The following is a 26,120-nucleotide window of genomic DNA, read 5'->3' as shown; positions in this document are numbered from 1 at the left end:
ACACAAAAGCACGATCGTGCGGCATTGGTCTTGAGGGGTTAATATGGTGTATGGCACAATAGTTTCCTTTTATACTGTACTGTCTGTTGACATAACCCATCATAGGAGATATGGACAAAAAGATCTTATAAATTTACTTCAGTATCTCAACCTTGTGTTCGTGCAGTTCATCCATCCATCCATCCATCATCCAATCCTATATTGCCCCATGAGGAGCATAGGAGCCCGGGGCTAGGCAAGTTGGTCCTGACATTTAAGGTGAGAATGACCAGCCTCACTCATCCCTGAGTGGCTTTACATGAGCAATAAACCCCAACCATCCCTTGGATATAAACCTGCACGGGCTAAATCCAATTGGAATGCCATAATTACTCACTAAACCACCAGGTGCCAGAATTTGGTTATATGGTTACCACTCAGCATGGTAAATGTTTTCCTGGTGTACAAGAAACCATTTGGCTTGTCACTCAGTGTAGAGTCACCCATAGGCAGAAGGGGTAGAGCTGACAGCCACTTGCCTTATACTGTAGGGAAGTGGTAGCCCCTCCACCCAATACATAATGTTCCAAGCACTCATGGAGTTTTTATGACATAAAAAGGAAAAGATTGTAAAGTACTGTACCTAGAACTTTTTTCTTGACAGTACTGAAGCTCCTAAAATAGATAAATCAGTCATGTACTGTATAAGATCTTCGAGCATCATATTTACTTGCAATATAAACCAGAGTTGAGATTATTTTGGTGGTGATGATGGCAAGACTTATTCTTCATTGCTAAAATAGGTTCATAATTTCAAAGCCTTACTAGATTTAGCTTGAAAATTTTGAAATCTGACCTCTGTGATAGGAAGAAGTGCTCATCATCTGCTCACTCAGTGCACTGCAGCCTTGAGATGACACAACATTGAGTGACAAGCCAAACTGTTTTCTGTAATCCTTAAAATTATATACTACTTTGGATGGTAATGACAGCCAACAAGTGATGTCTGGTGGTCTGGTTGGTTAAGGCACTCCAAATGAATGTGACCCCTAAGGGTGTAAATCAGAGAGATGTCCTGGGTTTATTGCTCACCAAATACCATTCAGGCAGATGGTTGGTCACTTTATTTGTAAATGTCTGGACTGAATGACCTAGACTTGGGCCAGTAAAAGGACTGAATGATGGATGGATAGGAAATGTAATACTTCCACTTATTTTGTGTGACAATTAGTTGAAACTAAGTCATTGTTAGCAAGATCATTGTGGTAGTTCCACTTCCCCTTTCATCTCATGTTTGTCCTCTTAAACATATCCATATAACATGAAGTATGCCAGCCTGCACTTTTTTTTTTTTTTAATACAAATTTATCATTCATCTAATGGTTTTACAAATAGACAAATAAGAGTTACAATTTCCTAAAGTAATTTTTTCTTGTTATTTTTTACATACTTTCTGTTAAAAAGTGAAAAGTTTGATAACAGTTGTGGAAGAGACTATGATATGTGTGCTGTTATATTGGATCATATTGCTGTGGAAGTTACTGTATCATTTGAATCCATAGTTCTTACTGGTGGTTTAAAAGCAAGGTAGTACTGTCTTGAAACATTTTTTTTTTTTTTTTTTTTTTTTTTTTTTGGCAAGTGGTTGAATTATTCTCATAATTTAAAACCAATATTTAACTTGCTTAATACAGCTTTAAGTTATTAGAGCTACAGTATTTTGTTTATTCTAATTACTAACTAATTAGGTTTTTCATAATTTATTGGGGAAACTACTTGAGAATACAAATGGATTTAAACTCAGTTGATATTTTCAGATTAAAATTTGTATCGTTTATTTTTTTTTTTAGCAATGTATTTTTGTCTTGAAATGTTGGGTCTCTGGTGAAGTTCACAATTTTTCATGACTGCAAGTGCAGGTATATAACATGTTAAGCTAGAAGGACTTTCAGTAGAGCACATACTTTTGCCACGCAGAATTGCATTGGTTATTATTACTCATTTGTTTATTCTGGTACACATACCAGTACAATAGTCTGTGTTCTATGGCAAAATATTACCAGATTTACACGTTTTATCCAAGTGCCATTACCAACACTCTCAGAAATATTTTTCATGAACTGCTTGTTAGTATTTTCTTAATCCTGATACATCTAAGTAATGATTGGTTTAGTTTTTCATTTATTTTCATTTGATTTCATATGGTATTGTATTGCTACTCTTATAATACCTCTTTTCATCTCATCTTGTCCTGTCTCCTCACCATATGTCATCTCACCCTCCTTAGATGCTTCAAGACAGGTGATGTGCGAGTAAATGAACATGTGGGTCTGGCAGCCATGCATCAGCTGTTTGTCAGAGAGCACAACCGTATTGCCACATTCCTGGCAGACCTCAATGCTCACTGGACGGATGAACAGGTGTTTCAGGAGACTCGTCGAATAATGGGGGCACAGATACAACACATTACCTACAGCGAGTTCCTTCCCTCCATCCTTGGACAGGTAAATATGACAGGAATGGATGGACATTGAGAATATACAATACTGAAATACTTATATGAGAAGTGAGTGGAAATGTAGACCATTTAACCAATTTCATCTGGACCAAGTTCTTCCATGACTGACTAACATCTTCCTCTCTCCTTCAACAGTAGTACTGTTTCGTGCTGATGACCTAGCAGTAGCTTCATAACACTCCAGAACTCAGCAAGCAGCAGACCAGTTACTATATTTACTGCTTCTTCAGCCATATCAGCCATCACTTTTTTCATTCTAGATAAACAAAAATCTCAAACAGCTTCCCAAGTCTCCTTCTTTAACCCGTTACGTAAATTGGAGACAGCCCACAAAACTTTCTGACTTTTTCTCAGCAGTTAAGCAACATCATTCCAAAGGAATACCAAACCCAAAGCCCTAAATGCCATCTCTTCCAGGGTATTGTGGAGAAATATGGACTCTCCCTGCAGTCGTCAGGTTTCTTCTCTGGATATGACATCAACATCAATGCTGGAATTGCCAACTCTGTTGCAAGCATCTCACTCAAGTTTGTGGCGTCCATGATGCCCAATACCATCGCTTACTTTGAGGACGTGAGTGTTGGGGCAATGTCAGATGGATATTATTGGTATTATGTTTGTAATAATTCCAAATAAATACATACAAATGGTTGTACCTGTGAGGTGGAGTTGTTTTGGGGGGGCTTGAATGATGAATGAATGAGTGTGTGGCCCATATCACTAGGTATGCTGTTGATTAGTTTTCACTCTCATGTTTTCTCTCTTTGCTCTCTGGGCCGTGTATTACCCTCTCCTTAGTAGTCAGGATGATGATGATGAAGTGGTTTGTGGTTCTCATGCTTCCTGTTTCTGGATCATACCCCCACCCTATTAGGCAAGTTGGGGGAAAATAGGTTAGGATGATGATGATAGTGGTGATGGTGGTGGTGGTGAGATAGTGGCTACAGTTCATGCCCAGGTAGCTTTTTGCAAGTAGAATGTCTGTAATTTAGTCAGAACTCAGTATCTCTTATTTAAATCTTTTACTCATAGTAGCTGCCATCTCTCCATCTAGAATGCGGAGCTATAACAAGAACATGGTTTTTCCGGTAGTCACAAAAATTTACGTGGAAAGGATGTAGAGCTATAGTCATGTCTTATTCTTTAACTGAGCAGTGGGAAATACACTGCAAAAGGACAACAATCTCTGCCGGGTTAAGGTGAAGAAACTAAAGAAGGCAGTAAGGTGTTAGAGATAGCGATAATTGTTTTGTTCTTTTGTAACACCTTCAGTGCAGTTACATACAGGGTGTCTGAGAAGTTACTGTGCATTGAGAATTTGTAATGACCCAACACATCAAACAGATAACTCCCGCCATCCTTTAGAATATGTTCGACAATATGAAGCGTCGTGTGCAGACATGTCTTCAGGCCTGTGGGGGACATTTCCAGCATTTGCTGGAACACATTTTGATGGGTGGCAGGAGTTATCTGTTCAATATTTTGGGTCATTGCAAATTTCTCACTGCACAGTAACTTTTCGGACACCCTGTACAGGTACTTTGTAATGGTGTATTAGTCTTATCATCTGTAGATAGCTCAGGGGAGACTTCATGAACTGGAGGGGTTAGATACAGCTTTCATTAGCACCTTCACTAGCAGGGAACTTTCAAAAGATGAAGATCATCTAGAAATAACAAGAACAGAATTAGTAGAATATGTCATTAGATTGAAAGGGTGAATCAGTAATGACCTCTGGTCTTCTCTATTTGCCAGGGTCGCAAGGTGAGTGAACGGCCAATCACAGACACCTTCTATGCTCCCTTTGACCTGTATGAGCGTGGCAAGTTTGACCAGGTGGTGGAGGGATTGGTTAACTCACATGCTCAGAACGAAGACCCTGCCATCTCAGATTCTATGACCAATAAAATGTTTGAGGATTCTAAGACAGGTGAGTATTGTACCTTGCTCTGTTTCTTCATGTGAACATGGAAAGTGGCTTATGATAATGTGTGTTTTATTTCCTTGAACAATTACTGTATATCACTTCTGTCACTAATCATCCATGTCTTATCTTTTCACCATCATTCAGTATGACTTTGGCTGTTTTGTTTCATTGTTAGGCCACTCTGCAACCAGATTCATCTCATTCAAGCCACTCACACTGACAATCAGAATTCCTCCCTCAGGTGTTGGGCTGGACTTGGCTGCTCAGATCATTCAGCAGGGCAGAGATCATGGCATTGCAGGTTACAATAAATGGCGGCACTTCTGTGGACTCCCCAAGGCTGCACGGTTTGACGACCTCAGTGATGTTATTTCGCCAGATAATGTCAGGCTACTGAGATCAATTTACAAGTGAGTGAATAGATTATGGTTTATTTTTCAGTTTTATAATATTCAGTCTGCACTTTCAAGCCTTTATGTGTACAGAGAATAGTGCATAGACTGACGTGATGGAAATCATATATCCATCCATCCATCATCCAATCCTACATTGCCCCATGAGGAGCATAGGAGCCCGGGGCTAGGCAGTTGGTCCCGACAATTAAGATGAGAGTGACCAGCCTCACTCATCCCTGAGTGGCATTACAGCAATCAACCCCAACCACCCCTTAGATATAAACCTTCACTGGTATTCTTTCCTTGTCCTTCTGCCTACGGGTGACTTTACACTCCCTCTTCTGTCTTTCTTTCCTTCATTCTTTCCACTTCCTTCAGCCTGTGGGTGACTCAACACTGAGTGACAAGCCAAATGGTTTCCTGTGCACCAGGAAACCATTCACTATGCTGGGTGGTAACCATATAACCAAATTTTGGCACCTGGTGGTTTAGTGGAAATAATATATATACCGGTGTAGCGTTATGATCTGTCCCCCTGTCCGCCCCCTACGGCGCATGCGCGGGGGTTGCCAGAGGCCGCCACAAATATGCCATTTGTCCTTTGATCTCTGTAGGGGTAACATGATCGGAGCCTCTCGCCCTTTGTTTACAAACGGCAAATGGTCATTCCGGCTTCTCGTATCATTCGTCTCAAAGCTTTCTCAGGTAGTTTCCGCCCTTAAATTAAATTAGATTAGGCGGAAAGCAGTAAAAATTCGAATTTCTAAGGTATGAATGAGTTAGGTTGGATAAACATAGATATAATTAATCATCTGGGGACGAGTTATCTAATCTGTTAGGAGTGAGGATTGCCTTAGCTTTGTATCTTTACAGGAATGAGTCAAGCTCGTACTGTCCCGTGTATTAAACCATTTTTATCATACATATCCTTGAAATTATAAATAGTTTTGGCACACACTACCTCATTCGGTTGTGCATTCCACTGATCAATTGTCCTATTAGGGAAACTGAATTTCCATACATCTTTATCACCTCTCTTTTCATGCTGTATTTTGCAATGTTCTCTAGCTGATGCTTCACACATATGATATATATATTCATTTTTGTCTATTTTCTGTTCCCCTGATATGCATTTATATAGCATAATCATGTCTCCTCCTCCTCTCCTGCAGCGTTGGTAAATTCAATCTTTCCAGTCTTTCTCAGTAACTTAAATCCCTTAAGCTTGGTACTCATCTTGTAGTGGCACGTTGTACTTTTTCAATCTTATCTGTGTTTTTTGAGATGAGGATTCCAGACTACTGTGATGCATACTCCAGAGTTGGTCTGATGAATATTATCTTCCTCAGCATATCTTCATTTATATATGTGAATGCTATTCTCATATTAGCAAGCAATGTATACATGTTTCGTACCTTCTCACTGATGTGATCATCAGGAGATAGTCTGTTACTGATAATTACTCCTAAGTCCTTCTCCTTTTCTGATATGTGTAGGGTTGATCTTCCTAACTTATAATACCAATCTGGTCTTTTCTCACTTTTACCAAATTTTATTACATGACACTTATCCACATTAAATTCCATTTGCCATTTATTGCTCCATTCATGAAGCTTGTTCAATTCCTCTTGCAGCTCTTTGCAAGAATCTATGTTAGTAATTTTCTTTTGAATTTTTGCATCATCTGCAAACATATTTAGATAGCTTCCTCTCTGCCTTATATATTCTCTTTAATACCCACCCAACCCCTTTTAAATGCCATAGAGTCAATAAGTGGCTTGGTGCTAGCTTTTCCTTTTCCTTTTTTTTTTCCTATTATCCAATCCAATCCCTTTAGTTTTGAGAAATCTTACATCTCCCTTTAGTTTTGAGAAATCTTACATCTCCCTTTAGTTTTGAGAAATCTCACATAAGAGTGTTAGGCTAGTACAGTATAGTTCAAGTTCAGTCAATGTGAAATAAAAATTAGCCTCTAAATTTCGTTTATGGAAAAGTACTTTTAACTCCAAACACTATGAAAACAGTATGCACTCCAGTAGGGTATGCTTAGTGAAGTTTCCTGTTCACACTGTTACAGCACTGCTACTGATTCAATGGATAATGATAAAGTAAAAACCCTTATCAGTTACGTTACTGAGATCACTTCAGATACTAGTTGTTATGGGAAATATAAAAAAAAAATCCTAAGTTAGGTTATTCAGCACATTGGGTACATTACTACACATCACTGATTGGCATATTTTAATACCAATCGTTTATTTAAATCTGCACACATGTGTAGTAACATAAACCCTGTCATGTCCAGTAGCACAGGATATATTTATATACTGTACTATCAGTGGAAATGCATTGAATACAGTAATAAAAAAAAAAAAAAAAGCAAAAGTTAGCACCAAGCCAATGAAAATATGGCACTGAGGTGGAAGGGGGTTGGGTGGTTATTAAAGTGAAAATATAAGGCTGAGAGATAAGACACATGAAGTACAAGAGGAGGTGAATAATAAGCGCCAGTACCAAGCTAAAACAATGACTACATGGCACTATAATGGAAGAGGGTTTGGTGGGTATTAAAGTGAAAATGTAAGGCAGAGAGGTAAGGCAGATAAAGTACAGGAGCAGAGTGGGAAGAGGGGAAGGATGGAGATTAAAGTGCCCCTTTTGCCACAAGCAGGGATACTGAGGAAGTATTCTGTCCCCCCTCCCCAGAGGGGTACTATCAATGGAAACTAAGCCAGCTCCCAGTCACGGTTATCTCACGAATCCTTTCCCCTCAGAGAGGGGGGGATAGAATACTTCCTCAGTATCCCTGCTTGTCGTAAAAGCCCACTAAAAATCCTTCCCCTTTTCCCCCTCTGCTTCTTATACTTTATCTGTTCCACCTCTCTGCCATATATTTTCAATACCAACCCAAGTTAGTGCCATATAACTTAGTCATTGAATGGAATGGATTATTAAAAAAGAAAAGAAAAGAAAAAAAAGAAAAGAAAAGAAAGGAAAGCGAGCACCAAGCCACTCAATGACTATATGGCACTACAATAGGAGTTGGGTGGGTATTAAAGTGAAAATATAAGGCAGAGAGGTGGGACAGATAAAGTACAAGAAGTAGAGCGGGAAAAGAGGAAGGATGAAGATTAAAGTGCCCCTTTTAGACGGTTTTTACGACAAGCAGGGATACTGAGGAGGTATTCTATCCCCCCCCCTCCCCAGGGGGAAACTTAGTCATTGAGTGGCTTGGTGCTCGCTTTTTTTTTTTTTTTTTATTATTATTATTCCATTCCATTTCATTCCATTCCATTCATGAGTCCTTTACTCATCCCTCTTAACCACCTGTGAGGTCTACAAATACCTGTACACTAGTCAAATTTAACACAATGAGAACTACTCAGCTACAGACCAGTATCACTGATCAGTGTTGTAAGATACTAGAAAAGATGATAAGGGAAGTTTGGGTAAAACATCTAGAACATGGTATGATAAAAGAGAGGCAGTTCGGTTTTAGGAAGGCAAAATCACGTGTTACTAATCTTCTAAGCAATTATGACGAAGTTAGAGAAACATTACAGAAAAGAGAAGGATGGGTGGAAAGTATCTATTTAGATTTTAAGAAAGCATTTGACAGAGTACCGCACCAAAGACTTTTATGGAAGCTGTACCATCAAGGAGGTATCCAAGGCAATCTCCACTGTTGGATGCAGGATTTTCTCAGGAAAAGGGAAATGAGAACAATATTAAGAGGAAATTACTCATCATGGAGGGAAGTGACCAGCGGAGTTCCACAGGGCTCAGTTATGTTTTTAGTATATTATGTTTTTAGTATATATAAATGGCATAGATAGTAATAATGGAAACGGAAGCTATCTAAATATGTTTGCAGATGATGCAAAAATTCAAAGGAAAATTACCAACATAGATTCTTGCAAAGAGCTGCAAGAGGAATTGAACAAGCTTCATGAATGGAGCAATAAATGGCAAATGGAATTTAATGTGGATAAGTGTCATGTAATAAAATTTGGTAAAAGTGAGAAAAGACCAGATTGGTATTATAAGTTAGGAAGATCAACCCTACACATATCAGAAAAGGAGAAGGACCTAGGAGTAATTATCAGTAACAGACTATCTCCTGATGATCACATCAGTGAGAAGGTACGAAACATGTATACATTGCTTGCTAATATGAGAATAGCATTCACATATATAAATGAAGATATGCTGAGGAAGGTATTCATCAGACCAACTCTGGAGTATGCATCACAGTAGTCTGGAATCCTCATCTCAAAAAACACAGATAAGATTGAAAATGTACAACGGGCCGCTACAAGATGGGTACCAAGCTTAAGGGATTTAAGTTACTGAGAAAGACTGGAAAGACTGAATTTACCAACGCTGCAGGAGAGGAGGAGGAGACATGATTATGCTATATAAATGCATATCAGGGGAACAGAAAATAGACATAAATGAATATATATCATATGTGTGAAGCATCAGCAAGAGAACATTGCAAAATACAGCATAAAAAGAGAGGTGATAAAGATGTAAGGAAATTCAGTTTCCCTAATAGGACAATTGATCAGTGGAATGCACAACAGAATGAGGTAGTGTGTGCCAAAACTATTTATAATTTCAAGGATATGTATGATAAAAATGGTTTAATACACGGGACAGTATGAGCTTGACTCATTCCTGTAAAGATACAAAGCTAAGGCAATCCTCACTCCTAACAGATTAGATAACTCGTCCCCAGATGATTAATTATATCTATGTTTATCCAACCTAACTCATTCATACCTTAGAAATTCGAATTTTTACCGCTTTCCGCCTAACCTAATTTAATTTAGGGGCGGAAACTACCCAAGAAAGCTTTGAGACGAATGATAAGAGAAGCCGGAATGACCATTTGCCGTTTGTAAACAAAGGGCGAGAGGCTCCGATCATGTTACCCCTACAGAGATCAAAGGACAAATGGCATATTTGTGGCGGCCTCTGGCAACCCCCGCGCATGCGCCGTAGGGGGCGGACAGGGGGACAGATCATAACGCTACACCGGTATATATATATATATATATATATATATATATATATATATATATATATATATATATAGATATATATATTTTCTGAGTTGGTACAGTAATGTTTGTCACCATGTCTTTCCTTTGCATTTAAAAATTGGTTCAAACTCCTAGCACTTCCTCTGTTTTGGCCTTTATTCTTAATACTCAGACTTTTCAGTTCAAGGAGTCCCTTCTAAACAGAATAATATTGTTTGACAAGTTACAATTAAAAAATGGGACATTCTTTGACTGAAGGAGTCCTTGAAGATTCTGTATCCTCCAGTGAATGAAGGGATCCTATGATACTGTACTGGTAGTGGTCTACTGCTGGTTCCACTGCTGTCTGCTACAGCTTATGAACAATGCTAGTGAGGGGCTCCTTCACATGGCTGCACTGATATAACCTGGCAGCTAGTTTTACAGTCATCCTTTAGCTCCCTTCTTCACCCTTAAAAGGATGATGGGTTGCAGGGAAAGGACATCTTTAACGTGCACCCCACTGGGTTTACATCCAGCTAAGCCTTGGGCCTGAGCAGTAACAACAGCATTAATATCTGTACACCATACTACAGTAACTGGGCCATATTTGGTTTTACAGCCTCATATACACAAAAAGCCAATGGCAAAGGCCTTGCCTATTGATTTTCAAGATTCTTGGTACCCTCTGGTGCATAAGAATATGTGGACACTGTATCTCAGTCATTAGGACATTTTTGAACATGCTGTACAATTTTGCACACACTTGAGGCTTATGGTAAAGCTCAGCCCACATGAATTTCAAGGTTCTAGTCCTCCCTTTCCCCAGTACTCTAGTACATAAGTTTGCAGATGTTGTATTTCAGGAAATAGATTGCCTTTAGGTATAATACTTTCCATATGCAAGTATACTTCCCTACTAATAGTGAGGGTATACTGTACAGTAACTTAAAAAAAAAAAAAAAAAAAAAAGTTGGCCACCGGCCATAACAATCAAAATTTTAAGGATGCTTGCAAGTATCATGATAATTGTTTAATAGCCTAAGCAATCCAAAAATTTAGGGATGCCTTTGGTGTATCAAGATGCAGGTATCATGACAGTTGTATAATAGCTTTAGCAATAAAACATTTAAGGATACTTTTGGTGTATCAATATGCAAGTACAGTATCAAAATAATTGTACGAGTATGCAGTATTAGAGATTTAATGGTTATGCATATTACTTTCAGTGCCAGTAATTTGTATACTCCATACAAAAATTATTTCCATACCTCTCCAGGGATGTTGATGATATTGATCTGTTTACGGGAGGGTTGGCAGAGAAACCCAACCGAGGTGCGCTGGTTGGCCCCACATTTGGGTGTCTTATTGGTCGCCAGTTCCATTACCTCAGACGTGGTGACCGCTACTGGTATGAAAATGACATACCTCCTTCATCCTTTACTAAAGGTATTGATTATATTGTCATGCATGGTTAGTATTGCATTATCATCATCATCATCATCATCATTGTCATCACCACCCTAATTTCCATTTTATAGACAGAGTGCAGTAAGATCCAGAAACAGAAAAAACACACAAAAGTTGGGGATTGTCAGGTAGCATTAACTAGTGAAATTAGACCACAGAACTATTAACACATCATTCAAGCTTATGTTGGTATTGTATTTTGCTATTTAGACACTGTTCATATACACCAGTGAGACGGAGTGATACATGACCCTCCAAGTTAAAGAGAGATGCAAAACCCTTGTCGTGTATTTCGTAGTGCAAACTTCATTTAATCCCAAGCCAGTTTGTAGCTTCCTCAGCTTCCACACCTTGCCTTCTCAGCTTATTTCCCTTATCTGCCTGCCGTCTTCTTAGGCTGTAATCTCTCTTTTCACCTTCAAACTCAGCCATGCGCAGACTTTACAATAATTTCATACAGTACTCTGTGTCTCACATCACATCACTTTGTGTTTCATGTACTTTCCACTCTGTGCAGTCCACACATTTTCCTTAACAGTGCCACTTCCAGTACTATTGCTCTAGATTCTCCACACCCATGCCATACCAAAGTCTCACACACACATACATTAATGCAAGCATTAACCCCATGGAATTCTCCAGCAGCCTCTATACATAGGTCTTTGTAGTAGTCGTAGTTGTTCCTTAGGCAGTCTGGTCGAACAGCCCTGAGTCCCTAAGGAAGGCATGGCCGAGACTGGGCTTTCCCTCTGAGCTCTCAAGGAGCCTATGTTGTGTTGTTGGTCCAAGCAATTGTGTGTAGTGCCTTATTCCATAATGTGCTTAATAGTATGGGATGTTGTGTTGCATCCTGGACAGGCATCAGCGACAAAGTCATCCAGCCTCTTCTGATAGAGGGCTGGATGATGCCCACATCAAGGTTTTCAAAACATGAATAACCGTACTTTATTGAACTCATTTACTCTCCAGTTCCTTTTCACATATGCCTCACTGTTGTGTCACTGCACTGAAGTACTGTACCCAAGCTTATTCATCAGATCAGATCTATCATCATTCACCACCTTATCACACTGACTTGCTTTCTTTCACAACAGCCACAACTGTACTATTTTCTTTGCTTTATATCAAACCACATTGTTCACAAACATTCACAGAATTCCTGATCAGACAGCACAGATGTTCAAGGTAAACTTTCAGGACAGCATCTTCTTCATGCATCAGACTTGAAATATATTCCACCATTCAGCACTTTTCCACAACTTTAGTTTTGACCTCTCATAACCCTGTCCATATATGCATGCAAATGGTAAACCAGTTATTGCCAAAGATGGATGTCATCACATATAGTAGTGGTACTGATGTAACCCAAATGCCCTTCAACTCCTTCCCCATCCCCTAAAAGGGTGATAGTGAACTGCAGGAAAAGGATACCATCAGCCTACCACCCACTGAGTTCTTATTTAGATAATCCTAGGGTACAACAACTGTATACTGGAATGAGTTTTCTACATTATATTTTCATCCATGTGAAGGCTTTGTATAGCTACTGTAGTTATTTTAATATTTACCAGTACAAATGACAGTGGTGATTTTTTTTTATCTTGGTATGCAGGTGTCAATTAGGTCTCATTCATATATATACAGTACTGTATAAAACGGTAATGCAGACCCTCACCTCATTTTTAGATGGGAATAAGGGACAGGATGGCTGATGATGTTGATGATGACTCCAAGACATAAACTGGTACATGCCATAACCCAGTGCAACATACTGTTGCATTATAGTTAAAAAAAATATTATATTATAGATCCATGTGTGCCTTCCAGAACAACTGTATGAGCTGCGCAAGACAAGCCTGGCACGTATCATCTGCGACAACACGGATAATCTCCAGTACATCCAGCCCAAAGTCATGCTTGAGGGAGACTCATTTCTGTAAGCTGGAAACATTTTTATAATTATCTGCAGTCATCTCACCTGGAACAAGAAATAATCACAGATATTATTCAGGATATGACATTTATGAAAAAACATAGCAGTTTAATACAGTAGTTAGAACACTTCTGTCACAGTGATGCCATGCAAATGGATTCAGTTGTGCCAAGTTAACCCTGGTATGTTGAGGATGTCATATATTTGTTATTTCTTGGTACCTCCAGGGGATTTTTCTTTCGTTTGGGGGATTTTACGTAGGGAAGGGAATAATGAATGCAGTAATAACCTCAACAGTTACCAAAAAATCTCCCTTGACCCCGAAAGTACTATGACTGACGATCACCAGTTTGCAGGTTTTCCACATAGAGTCCTATGACTGATGATTGTAGAAGGTCTGTCAAAAACTGCTAGGCACTAAGCCAGCCCCTTTTATGACATGAATGGTTCTTACCCAATCAGAACTAGGGGATGAGGTGGTGGGAAGGAAGATCCCACCCCCTCACCAGGTCTGATGAGGGACCCCCCCCCCCAGCCACTTCTCCACCTCCCTCTGGCTGATTGGATACAGTCTGCTCTGTCTCCTCCCACCCAAACTACTCACCAATACCACATCTGCATCCAATGGAGGGGTGTTCCATGCCCGCTCACCCCTTTTTTATATCGAACTAAGCCGTTGGCCACCCCGTTTGGGATACATGGCGTCTGGCAATGAATGAATGAATGACACATCGATTTCCATACTGTGATAGCATTGTGTGTGTTTCCTCCTGCCATAATACCCCCCACACCACCTCCCCCGCATTGGGGGGGTGTCTCATCTCCTTTCACACCCACCAGAGACCCCCACCCTACCTCCACCTTCCTCCCTCCCTATCCTTTGTCCTGAATATAACACAGTAACTTCCCTTCCACAATCAACCTATGTCTGTCTGCTCTCACCATTTTTTTTTTTTTTTTTAACCTGAGTCCTGCACCTAGTTTCGTCAGTAGAAACATATTTTACATTGATTTTGGTAAGACTCTGTAGCAAAAATTACTTTTTTGGTGAATTTTTCATGTTCGAAAAAACTTTTTTACTTTTTTTTTTTCATCCTGACCCTACACCTAGTTTCATCAATAGAAAATTATTTTATATTGATTTCATTGATTTTGGAAAGGTTCTGTAGCGCAAATTAGGTTTTTGCCGAATTTTTCATTTTCTCTCTTACCATCAGGGAGGACTTTTTAAATCTTTGATGGTGTGTCTGGGTTGACTGCCGAAATGTTGAAGGCCTCAGGCGATATAGGGGTGAAGTTAGTCAATGACCTGATAAATAGGATTATTTATGAGTGTGTTGTCCCAGATGATTGGCTGAAGAGTGTAATTGTAAATGTGTATAAAGGGAAGGGTGATGCCCTAGAAAGAGGAAATTATAGAGGTGTAAAGCTTTTAGATCAGATAATGAAGGTAATGGAGAGAGTTTTAGAAGATATGATTAGAGAAAGAGTGAATATTGATGAGATGCAGTTTGGGTTTATGCCAGGTAAGGGGACCATTGATGCCATATTCATTGTTAGACAGCTTCAGGAAAAATATATTGGTAGGAGAAGGGATCTTTATTTTGTTTTTGTTGATTTGGAAAAGGCCTTTGACAGGGTCCCTAGAGAGGTGGTGAAGTGGGCAATGAGAAAGCTTGGCTTGGAGGAGAGGCTGGTTAGGGTGGTTATGGCTATGTATGTGGGTGAGAGTGAATGGAAATTTGAGTGATGGGTTTTCCGTGAATGTTGGTGTGCATCAGGGGTCAGTTTTGAGTTCCATATTGTTTATCATGGTACTTCAAGCCCTTTCACGTGACTTTAGAAACGGACTCCTGTGGGAGTTGTTGTATGCTGATGATTTGGTGTTGATTGCAGAGAACGAAAGGGAGGCGGAGGAAAGGTTTAGGAAGTGGAGAGATGGTATGGGGCACAAGGGTTTAAGGGTAAATGCAGATAAAACAAAAGTGATGATATCTAGTGTTGATGGCGGTACTGTCAAAGACGAGGGAGAGTGGCCATGTGCAATTTGCCACAAGGGCGTGGGAAGTAATTCCATCTTGCGCGGTGTTTGTGATAAATGGGTGCATAAGAGATGTAGTGGTATCAGATTTAGACTGCGAGATAATGCTGATTTTATGTGTACGGCTTGTCAGAGAGAGCAGGTGGAGATTGTCAGACGTGAAAGAATTGAACTTGCTTGTGAATCTCTTGAGTGTGTGGAAGAGTTTTGTTATTTGGGAGACATATTGTGTGCTGGAGGTGGGGCTGGAGCTAGCTCTGTGGCTAGGGTGAGAAGTGGTTGGAAGAAGTTCAGGGAGCTCTTGCCTCTCCTGACATTGAGAGGACTCTCCGTACGTGCTAAGGGGTCTTTGTATGCAGCATGTGTTAGTAGTGTAATGCTGTATGGTAGTGAGACCTGGGCAGTGAAAGAGAAAGATATTCGCCTGCTCAGACGTACAGAAATGACAATGATTAGGTGGATGTGTAGTGCGTTCCTGTGGCTAAGGTCTGGGGGGGCAGGGTTCACGATGGAAGAGTTGAGAGGTAGGATGGGACTAGAGTGTATTGGTGTTGTGATGAGGAGAGGTAGATTGAGATGGTTTGGACATGTGGAGAGGATGAGGGATGATAATTGGGTGAGGAAGGTGAGAAGTGTTAATATTGGAGATGGGGTTATGAGGGATAGACCGAGAAAGACATGGGACGAGGTCATTAAGTGTGACCTCAGGGTTAGGGGACTGAACAGGGAGGCTGCAATGGATCGTGCAGCATGGAGAGCCACCATTAGGTGACCAAGGCCGACGCATGCAAGCATGTTGGAGCCTTTAAAAATGAAACGAAACAAAACGGTTGGTCTTGCAGTAACCATTAGGCCTAGGGCATTGAGATTAGCATTTTCATGTGTGTAAATTCAGGCTCTCGAAATCTGTAAGAAAAAATTTTACCCTGGTAAAAGTTGAAAAGACAACCCTGAATTGTGGCAGAGGTGGAGCATACAGTCAGGTCACATAAAACGCGTGTTTGCAAGCCATGGTTTTCCAACCCATGGCATGGTTCCTGCTCAGAACCGAAAATAGCAAAAACCACGGTTATATGCTTGAAGCGCGGGACTTTCGGCGCCAAAGTGATACATTTCTGTTGAGATTTCCATGGCGCATGTCTGTTCCGCAAACTGCGACCATCAGCCATTCACAGGCAAGCATGACACGCAATGAGAAGCCAGTGATAACCCTTCGCTGACGGTAAGTACACACACTACTTCCCTCCATTGTTTACTCCTGCATCACCTGCTGCGAGAGTGGCCACAAGCATGGTTTCTGGGGACTGCCTGCTACTACTAACTAACCACTGAATTTCTAAAGCATGGCAGTGGTCCAGAACCACACTGCCACAGATTAGACAACTCGACTGTAGATTCAGAAAAATGTGGTCTTTAGGGGTTAAATTGAGTTAAATCATTTGCAGACAGAAAGAATAAATTTACAAACATGCCACCTTGCTGAAACAGTTAACTCCACACATCATCTCAGAATTCACCTAAAATGTACCTCAAATTAACCAAACAGTAACCACTTAACTTTAACTACTTCACCTCAGATTAATGAAAAAATAAACACAAATTAACCACATTTTAGCCATAACTTCACATGACCTTACAGCAATGCCAAGATGTCGTGCCAAGGTGAGAACATCAAACAAGTGGACCTTATCAAGTGGAAGACAGCATCACCCAACTTCATCATCCCTGATAAAATGCTGCAGGAGAGCATTGAACGTGCCAAGCGAGACATCGGAAACATGAGAGATTCTGAATGGAACCTGTGGGAAGCCCGTGAGTGTTTGTCGTATGCTTAGAAAATAGTTTGTAAGGTTTTGTTGTAATGCCACTAAGGAGATCAGTCTGGTCATGCACCCTTACATGTACAGTACTGGTCACCAGTCATCCATCTGTGGGCCCTTATACCTCAGAGGGGATAATATGGATTTTTTTTTTTTTTTTTTTTTTTTTTTTTAAGCATCATAAATTATATATGAGTAACGAATATCGTACAGAGACGTAGTCTAGTTGTTTACAATTCATCTTAATTTTGTATGGCATCAAAGGTTATTAAAAAAGGGCAGGAGGCATAGTTGTGGCAGTAACCAAAGATTTTTTTTTTTTAACTCTTGCTCCTGTAACTCAGTCCCAATTGAATAAAATCAACTGGCATCAGAGAGAGTAGAATATTAGAATTGTCCCTTCCATTAGAGGTTTAATGGCGAAAGCATTAATGCTTTCAGGCCTGGGTACTTTCATTTGAGTATCATCATCTGTTGTTAACAGGAACAGAGAACCAGAACTGTCCTGACTGAAATTTAACAAATACCAGAACTTATGTACAGCTTTGTCATGAAGACTAATATGAAGTTCAAAGTAATAACTAATTAGTATGTTGATAAAATGTTACTCCATCAGCTTGATGACATCATTTATAGAGTTTTATTCTGGCTCTCTTCATTTGGTTTTGTTTATCTATTGGAAGACTTTTAAAAATGAATGGTTTAGTCAACACCTTCAGTACCAGAGTTGAACAAAATTATTCCATAAACCTGTTTGGTGATACCCTAATTAAAATTAAAACAATGTCATCATAGTGAGAGGGGGAAAGCTCTTGTGTCTGATACTTTATAATCTATGGATGTTGGCAGTATGGCCAACAGTCCATTACCAAAAAATATACATAGATTTGCAAGAAGTGAATGGCATAGGAATTCTAAACTTATGGTTAGTTACAACAGGTGATGCATAGACATTCTTATACTGATGTTGTGAATGTGTTTCTTGCCCAGCATCCCAATCAAATATACATACAGTAGCTGGGTGGTAACCATATAGCCAAATTTTGGCACCTGGTGGTTTAGTGGGTAATTATTGCGCTCCAGTCGGATTGAGCCGCTGAAGGTTTATATCCAAGGGGTGGTTGGGGTTGATTGCTCATGTAATGCCACTCAGGGATGAGTGAGGCTGGTCACTCTCATCTTAAATGTTGAGACCAATTCCCTAGCCCCGGGCTCCTACATTCATCGTGGGGCAATGTAGGATTGGATGATGGATGGATGGATGGATAGATCACTGTATATATAATACTCCAACTTTGGTGGGGTCAGGTGGGCACAGGGGTGGTCTGCTGTGTAAAAGGGGGCAAGTTTGACCCCGGACTTGGGCATGGAAAAGTTGTAGTAACTGAATTTCAGTAAAGCGGTCTTTACTGATAATATGTCATAAAAACATCCCTGCTAATACATTACACCAGTCTTGAATGAAACAGCTTTGGCATTTTTCAGTACAGACAGTGAGTATTAGTACGAGCATAGTGACATGTGATTTGTGTAACACGTGGGAGGATCACTTAAGTATAGAGAACAACCTATTAAATCTGTTCACACACACACACACACACACACACACACACACACACCATTGGATGGTACCGGTATGGTTCATGCACTAAACTTTGTCTTTTTTATTATTCTTCCCTCTCCCTTCTTCTTTGTCAAGCACCATCTTCCATCTTGCCTTCTTTCTCAGTCATGTCGCTCATTTGAAGTAGACAACCGAAATTTAGCATAATATTTAGTAAAGTGTTGAGTTTGTTAGGATAATAATCATACTTGTAGTTATGTGCATACTAAAAGATTATTAAGTAGTTTGCATGTAAGATTACTGTAGTATAGTTTGCATAGCTAGAGTATACAGTATTGTATGTCTGTGAGTGTTTGAAATATTGTTTGACAGTGAATGCTGTTTTAAGATGTGTGTGTGTGTGTGTGTGTGTGTGTAGGTATGGTTGTATGTTTACATGTGTATATGAACAACAGAAGGGCATTTTTTTTATTTAGTCTGTGCTTATCATATTTTTGCTCATATTGTTTGTGAATATCATGTTCTGACTAGTGCCTGTTATGGAAAACATTGTATTATTTATAAATGAGGGGAAAGAGGTGTTTTTTTTCCTACTTTTGTTCAAGACACATGTAGTATGGTGTTTTTGTTTGTGGTAATGCTGTCTGGCAATCAGACCATAAAATGATGTTGTTGTGGCTCTTGGCTCACATTTTTGTGAACCATGAGGACTGCAGATATTCCAGTGGTGTTTTGTAAAGGTTTGGTTGAAGGATTTTCTTTGTTTTTCAGTTAGGTACATGAAGTGATTGTGTTGTGGAGTTGTGGTGTGTGAATCACTTGATGGCCAAGCCAGTAGTTCGTTTTGTTTTTGTTTTTGTTTTTGAAGACTTCAGTATGCATGCATGTGTTGGTCTTGGTCACCTAATGGTGGCTTTACATGCTGCACGATCTCTGGCAGCTTCCCTATTTGGTCCCTTAGCCCTGAGGTCACACACAATGACCTTGTCCCAGGTCTTTTTCAGTCTGCCTCTCACTACCCTACCCCCAACATTAACACTTCTCACTTTCTGCACCCAGTTATCATCTTCCATCTTCTCCACATGCACAAACCATCTCAGTCTACCTCTCCTCATCACAACACCAATACACTCCGGTCCTATCCTATCTCAACTCTTCCATTGAAAACCTAGCCCCCCCCCCCCAGGCCCTGCAATCAAGGATGTGCTGCACATCCACCGAATCATTGCCATTTCTGTACAGTATGTTTGAGCCTGTGAATATCCTCTTCCTTTACTGCCCAGGTCTCACTATCATGCAGCATTACTTTCCTCACACATGCCGCATACAAAGATCCCGTAACAAGGAGGGAGAGCCCTCTCAGTGTCAGGAGAGGCAATAGTTCCCTGAACTTCTTCCAATCCCTCCTCACTGTAGCCATTGTGGGTTGTATTAACTGAAACTTCTGTAATTTGGAAAAGAATGTGTGTTAGCATATCAGATTTGTGTACCAAGTTGTAGATGAATGTGATGGGTAACAGATTTGTATGAGTGTGTGTGCATGCATTTTGAATGACTGAGTACAGTACTACTAAAGATGCATTGTAATGAGTGAGTACTGGTTGGTTGAGTTGAGTGTGTGTTGCTGTAAGGAGCACTAACAGCATGCTGCGTGTGTGTTCTAGCAAGAGGTCAGACCCCAGACCGTCAGACTGTACAATACTTCGACCTCCCCAAGACTCGTAAGACTCGTCAAGTGTCGAATGAACGGCAACCCCTGACCTCTGAGCTGATGCATGCCCTAATGGACCGCCGTGACCTGACACTCAGCCCTCGGGTGGTCAGGGAGGCCGAGGAGCTGCTTCATGACTGTTTCTCAGTGGGCGTGCGTGCATGGAGCTTCATGCGCTCACACGAGAAGCAGCTCTGGCAAAAACGTGAGTAGACTCATGACTTGACCTGACTTAACTCAGATTGCCCTAATATTTATTGCATCTCACCTAATCTGACCCCTGTAGTGCACTATGCTTGATCTGACTACTGCAACTCACTGCACTTGCTCTGACCTCCGAAACTTACTATGCTGTACATGATATGACCTCTGCAGCTCACTATATTTGATCTGATCTCTGAGTAGCACTATATTTCATCTGACTTTTACCTTGTTGTTTTGTCCAAACCGATCCACTTTCCTGTGAACCAGGATGTTTTTGACCCGACAGTGCACACAGTTGTTAATGTGACTTTACAAGATTATCTCTTTTTTACCTTTCTTTTTTTCTTTTTTTTCATACCATGATAATGGGTGGATGGATACTTTTATTGTTTTGCTTAAAATTTACAGTTGATTTTTTTTTCAATGTTTATTTGAACTGATCTATTAAAGTTTTTAGTCTGAATTTTTGGTTCTTTGAAATGTCATAAGTCTGGTGATGTAATTTGTAGTTTATTCTTGCAACATTCAGGTGATTTTATTCAGTTTAGGGAGAAAAATCAGGTTGTGAAGGAGTTATTGGACACTTTCTGACTATGTCACTGCAGATGGGTTTTCCAGGGATAACAGTATTGCTTAGATGTTGCAAGAATAAAATGAAGAATGTATCATTGAATGCAAGGAGTTTACCTGATCTGCTCTTAAGACTTAACCCACCTCCATCACTGGTTCTTAGCCTTGCTCTTTGGGTTGTATTCATAGTGACTTTGGAGATTTTGTAAGATATGACAATAGTGATGTTTTCTGCAAAGTACACATCAGTATCATCCTGTATGTCAGTGATGAAAACTTAGACTGCAAAATAATGCCGATTCCATGTGTGCGGTGCGTCAGAGAGAGCATTTTTTTTTTTTTTTAAATGCAAGAAAGAAGGAACCAACGGCCCCTGAGCCCGCAAACCATTCCTTCCAAGAAAAAAACAAAAACAATCCAAAAGAGAGCCAAATTCAAGATCCATTCATTTTGAGATGCCTGGACGCACTGTGCTTGAAAGGAGATCATAGGAAGTAGGAAATACAGACAGAGGGAGACAGTTCCAGAGTTGACCTGTTGCACAAATGAAGGACTGGGAGCAACAGTCAACTCTTGCATTAGAGAGTTGGACAGAAAAGGGATGAGAGTTTGTTGCCAGAAGGGTGCTACGTACCCGTCGTAAAGATTGTCAGACATAAAAGGACTGATCTTGCTGGTAGGACACTTAACTGTATGAAAGAGTTTTATTATTTGGGGAACATGTTATGTGCTGGAGGTGGGACTGGAACTAGCTCTCTGGCTAGGATAAGGGGTGGCTGGAGGAAGTTCAGGGAGCTGTTGCCACTCCCGACATTAAGACGACTCTCCCTCAATGCTGTGGGATCTTTGTATGAAGCACGTGTTAGGCATGTAATGCTGTGCGGTAGTGAAACGTGGGCAGTAAAGGAAGAGGATAATTGTAGGCTCAGATGTACAGAAATGACAGTGATTAGATGGATGTGTAGTGTGTCCTTGAATGTGAGGCCTGGGGGAGCAAGGTTTATTATTAAAGAGTTAAGAGGAAGGATGGGCCTGGAATGTATTGGTGTTGTGATGTGGAGGGGTAGATTAAGATGGTTTGGGTATGTAGGGAGGGTGGAGGATGACAGTTGGATGCAGAAAAGGAGAAATGTGAATGTCAAGGGCAGGGTTGCAAGAGGCAGACCGAAAAGACCTGAATCAAGGTAATAGAGCGTGACCTCAGGGTCACACGATAATGTTAAGGTGAAATAGGCATAATGAATCACTAAGATTAGGACATTACAGATCCTACAGTACAACCTAGAATACAGCTGCTAGTGTATGACAGGAATGATTTGCTTTTTTTTTTTTTTTTTTTTTTTTTTTTTTTACAGTAACAGGTAGTCTTTTATTACAATACCTCCCCCCCTTTTTTTTCACCTATAATTTCATGCCAGAAAATGTTTACACCTCTTATATTTTTCAGCCTCCATATATTTATGCATGGGGTTTGATTTTTGTCTTAAATCTGTTTCTGTATCTCTTTTTTGGAGATTCATACTTCTTTTTAAAAAATTAACACAATACTCAAGGCCACATTACTTCCATCATAAAAAAACTGTAGGTGTAGTTTACCATGTTTGTAGTATGCATAAAATGCTAGAGGTGTAATAGTTTTATTACTGTGAAGGTACCCACAAGTGAACCACATTTTCCTCACACCTGCCTCTTTGTTGCCTACACACTTGCCTCCTGCCCCACACCTGCTTGTTTGGTAATGTACTCAAGTATTATATGATGCTTATAGTCATGTATTTTTTGTTTATTTGCTTATATCCATCATTTTTTTTAAAACTCCTGTATACAGTAATGCCCTTTCTTTTCCTTTCTCACAATGGATATGTATCTTGGATGTTTCTCTTAGTTTGAAGTCAGTGTGTGTTGGTATGACCTGCCACAACTCAAGCTTCTGCTTTCTCTTCATCATTACAGTACAGTAGTTATGTTCATACATATGTGTTTATAGTGTACCACACCATTATATAGTATTTAACATTTTGCACTCTCACACTTTAAATAATATGATATATTCATTATCAGTGTATTAACTGTAAGCATTTTAAATTGAAAGATCAAGAGTGAAGACAGATATCCATTAAAACCAGCAATTAAATGTAATATGTTGCCATATTGTAGTTATGCATATTTAGTTTTTTATATTATTATCTGTTGGTAACAAAAAGGCCAGGATGATAATGATACGATGATTTCCCTGGGGCCTTGAGTAGTGTCAGACTGAAGAGCTGTTTTTAAATAGCATGGTGAATAAGAACATGCCACTTCTGTGTGTGACATGCTCAGGAGCAGTTGTATCACAGCTCATGCTGAGTGTGATGTCACACTAGTCATGTGTCAGTGGGTCCCATGTGTATATTGTGTGTGTTTGCGCATGTTTTGTATGTGAAGTTTTTGTGAGTATTGTGTGTGTTGTGTGTACATACTGTATATATGTTGTGTAGCTGTTGTTTGTACTGTATGTTATGTGTGTTGTGTATGGTATGGTATATGCCATGTGTGTGTGTGTGTGTATGTGTGTGTGTGTGTGTACAGTACATTGCTGTAACATCTGTGTGTTTAAAGTACTTTTGGGTTGAGGTAAAGAGAAAAATGGTGACATTGGCCAAGGAAAAAGTTCAGTGACCAGAAGCAGGTGGGCCTCAGAATGGTTTTCCTATTCTGTAGCCTTGTTTTCTTTACTGCTGTATCATGGCAGTAGCAGGTAGGTGTATTCCTTGTGGCCCCACTGTTATCAGGACAGTTTCTAGGACTGAGTGTAGCTCCATAATAATGGATTCATTACTAAAGCACCAGGTCCTCCCCAGAGCTGGTAGCCGATCCCAAGGGTCCACTTGGTTCTGCATATGCCTTTGGCAAGCCTAAGCAGCAGGCCATCGAAATCTCTAATTCATCCTTCATCCTCCAGTTTGCTTCAGCTCGCTTCGTAAACAACTACTTCAGCGGGTGAGTCTTGTAATTGGGTAGATATTCTCAGTTAGTGGAGAGAAATTAATAGTTTATTTGTGATGGATAGATTGAAGACATTTTATTTTATCTAACTAATGCATACATAGTGTGGTTATAATGTTTAGTGGCATGTTAGTGTATTGTTGTTGTAAATAAGGTATATTTTGCATAGATGACTATGATATATGTATTAGAAGTCTTTCTTATTACCAAGAATGAAAAATATCCAAGTTATCCACCTGTACAGTATTTTTGTCTTAGAATGTCGCAGATACATTTGACTGCACATGGGTGTGGATTACACTTAGCTAACTGTATGCAGAACAGAAATAGAGGTACAGTACAGTATATTTAACCACTTCAGTTCAGGGACATTATTTTTATTAATTCTCACACTCCCTGGATGATTTCATAAAATCAAGAAAGACCCCTCATTGATGAGAGAAATGGAAGAAGAAGAGTGTTTGAGAGAGTGGGAAAAGTATGTAAGGATAAAGTGGTCTGGAGATGGTTCTTTCAAGGCCATCCCCTATTGAAGATGGTTCCCAAGGGAGAGCAAGGCATCAGAAATGATGCCAGTGAAGAAGACCTCTCATAGCTGAAGGTGTTATTGAAGGTGGTGTCTAACCTCTCCCATTCAAAACTCTTCCACAAGCTGAATAAAATTGTCTGAAAATAGCATGAATGAAGTAAAAAGTATGTCGTTGGATTGAAAGGGTTAATATAGAATATAGTGGCAGGTGGGAGCGCTCACCATCCACTCACTCTATGTAGTTCTGCTGTCAGGTGTCTGCCCTTTCCTCTCCTCCGTCCTTCTTTCCTTCCATCCTCTTCTGTCTTCCTTTCCTTCATTCTTTCCTTTTCCTTCTGCCTACGGGTAACTTTACACTCCCTCTTCTGTCTTTCCTTCATTCTTTCCTCTTCCTTCTGCCTGTGGGTGACTCTATACAAGTGACAAGCCAAATGGTTGCCTGTACACCAGGAAACTATTTACTACGCTGGGTGGTAACCATATAGCCAAATTTTGGCACCTGGTGGTTTAATGGGTAATTATTGCACTCCAGTCGGATTGAGCTGGTGAAGGCTTATATCCAAGGGGTTGATTGCTCATGTAATGCCACTCAGGGATGAGTGAAGCTGGTCACTGTCATCTTAAATGTCGGGACCAACTGCCTAGCCCCGGGATCCTGCGCTTCTCATGGGGCAATGTATGATTAGATGATGGATGGATGGATAAATGTATCTGTATCAATGGATCTTGGTGTTTGTTGCATTACCTGTCAAGGACTTCATAGTACCAGCCACTTTTCCCTTGAACCACAGTTTTCAATATTTTTCTTTGCACTTCTACCACTCTTGTCTATCATGGCACTAAGATTCTTAAAATCTTCCACCAATTCAAATGCTTTTCAGATCACCTGGACATTCAGTTGTGTGTGTCTGCATCACAAATAAGTAATCATCACATGCATAACTTTTCTCATGTTATCCATTACCATCCATTGTGTTTGTGCTAGTTTGACTGTACAGTATAGAGACCCACAACCAAGTCATGACTCTTCTTGAATAAATGCAAGTATTTGTCTGTGTACAGTAAGACTTCTTTTCCTCATGCCTAATTGGGGACTGCAGAGTAATTGTGCATAGTTCCTGCTCACTCTCCACCCCAAGTCCTGAATAGCTGGAAATCATAACCAGGGATTCACACCAAATGAAGACCTGTTGTAGCTGTAAGTACATCGAAAATGTAAAGCAGGTGGACAGCAGAATGAATTTGTCCATCTTCTACAGCCCACCATCCTTTTGGAGGATAGGAACATGATTAAGGGATGTTTGTATAACAAGGCAGCTCCATCATCCAGTTATATTGGTGCCACCATGTGATGGCATCCCTCCTCAGCACCAAGACTTATTGTAGAAATTTATTGTAGCACTGCAGCTCAGAGCTTTGTAATGCTGCAAGAGGAACAGTTTGT

The 26,120-nt window shown here is 40.0% G+C and overlaps 1 protein-coding gene across 1 annotated transcript in view; it reads left to right on the top strand.

The window, feature by feature from the left end:
* The window catches only part of LOC145410396 (uncharacterized), an 83,191-nt gene that overhangs the window by 40,508 nt on the left and 16,563 nt on the right, over positions 1 to 26,120 (top strand). The window contains exons 10-18 of the mRNA XM_080280549.1: positions 2,267 to 2,483; positions 2,915 to 3,070; positions 4,253 to 4,427; positions 4,666 to 4,834; positions 11,126 to 11,295; positions 13,144 to 13,252; positions 16,930 to 17,102; positions 20,339 to 20,590; positions 24,003 to 24,141. Of these exons, the coding sequence (XP_080136675.1) occupies positions 2,267 to 2,483; positions 2,915 to 3,070; positions 4,253 to 4,427; positions 4,666 to 4,834; positions 11,126 to 11,295; positions 13,144 to 13,252; positions 16,930 to 17,102; positions 20,339 to 20,590; positions 24,003 to 24,141 (1,560 nt within the window). The remainder of the gene's footprint in view (positions 1 to 2,266; positions 2,484 to 2,914; positions 3,071 to 4,252; positions 4,428 to 4,665; positions 4,835 to 11,125; positions 11,296 to 13,143; positions 13,253 to 16,929; positions 17,103 to 20,338; positions 20,591 to 24,002; positions 24,142 to 26,120) is intronic.

Source organism: Coenobita brevimanus, chromosome 85 (assembly GCF_032717465.1).
Source record: "Coenobita brevimanus isolate Jiangsu-jjx chromosome 85, ASM3271746v2, whole genome shotgun sequence".
NCBI lineage: Eukaryota > Metazoa > Arthropoda > Malacostraca > Decapoda > Coenobitidae > Coenobita > Coenobita brevimanus.
Note: the sequence above shows the minus strand (reverse complement) of the source record. Positions and strands in the feature narration are given on the sequence as shown.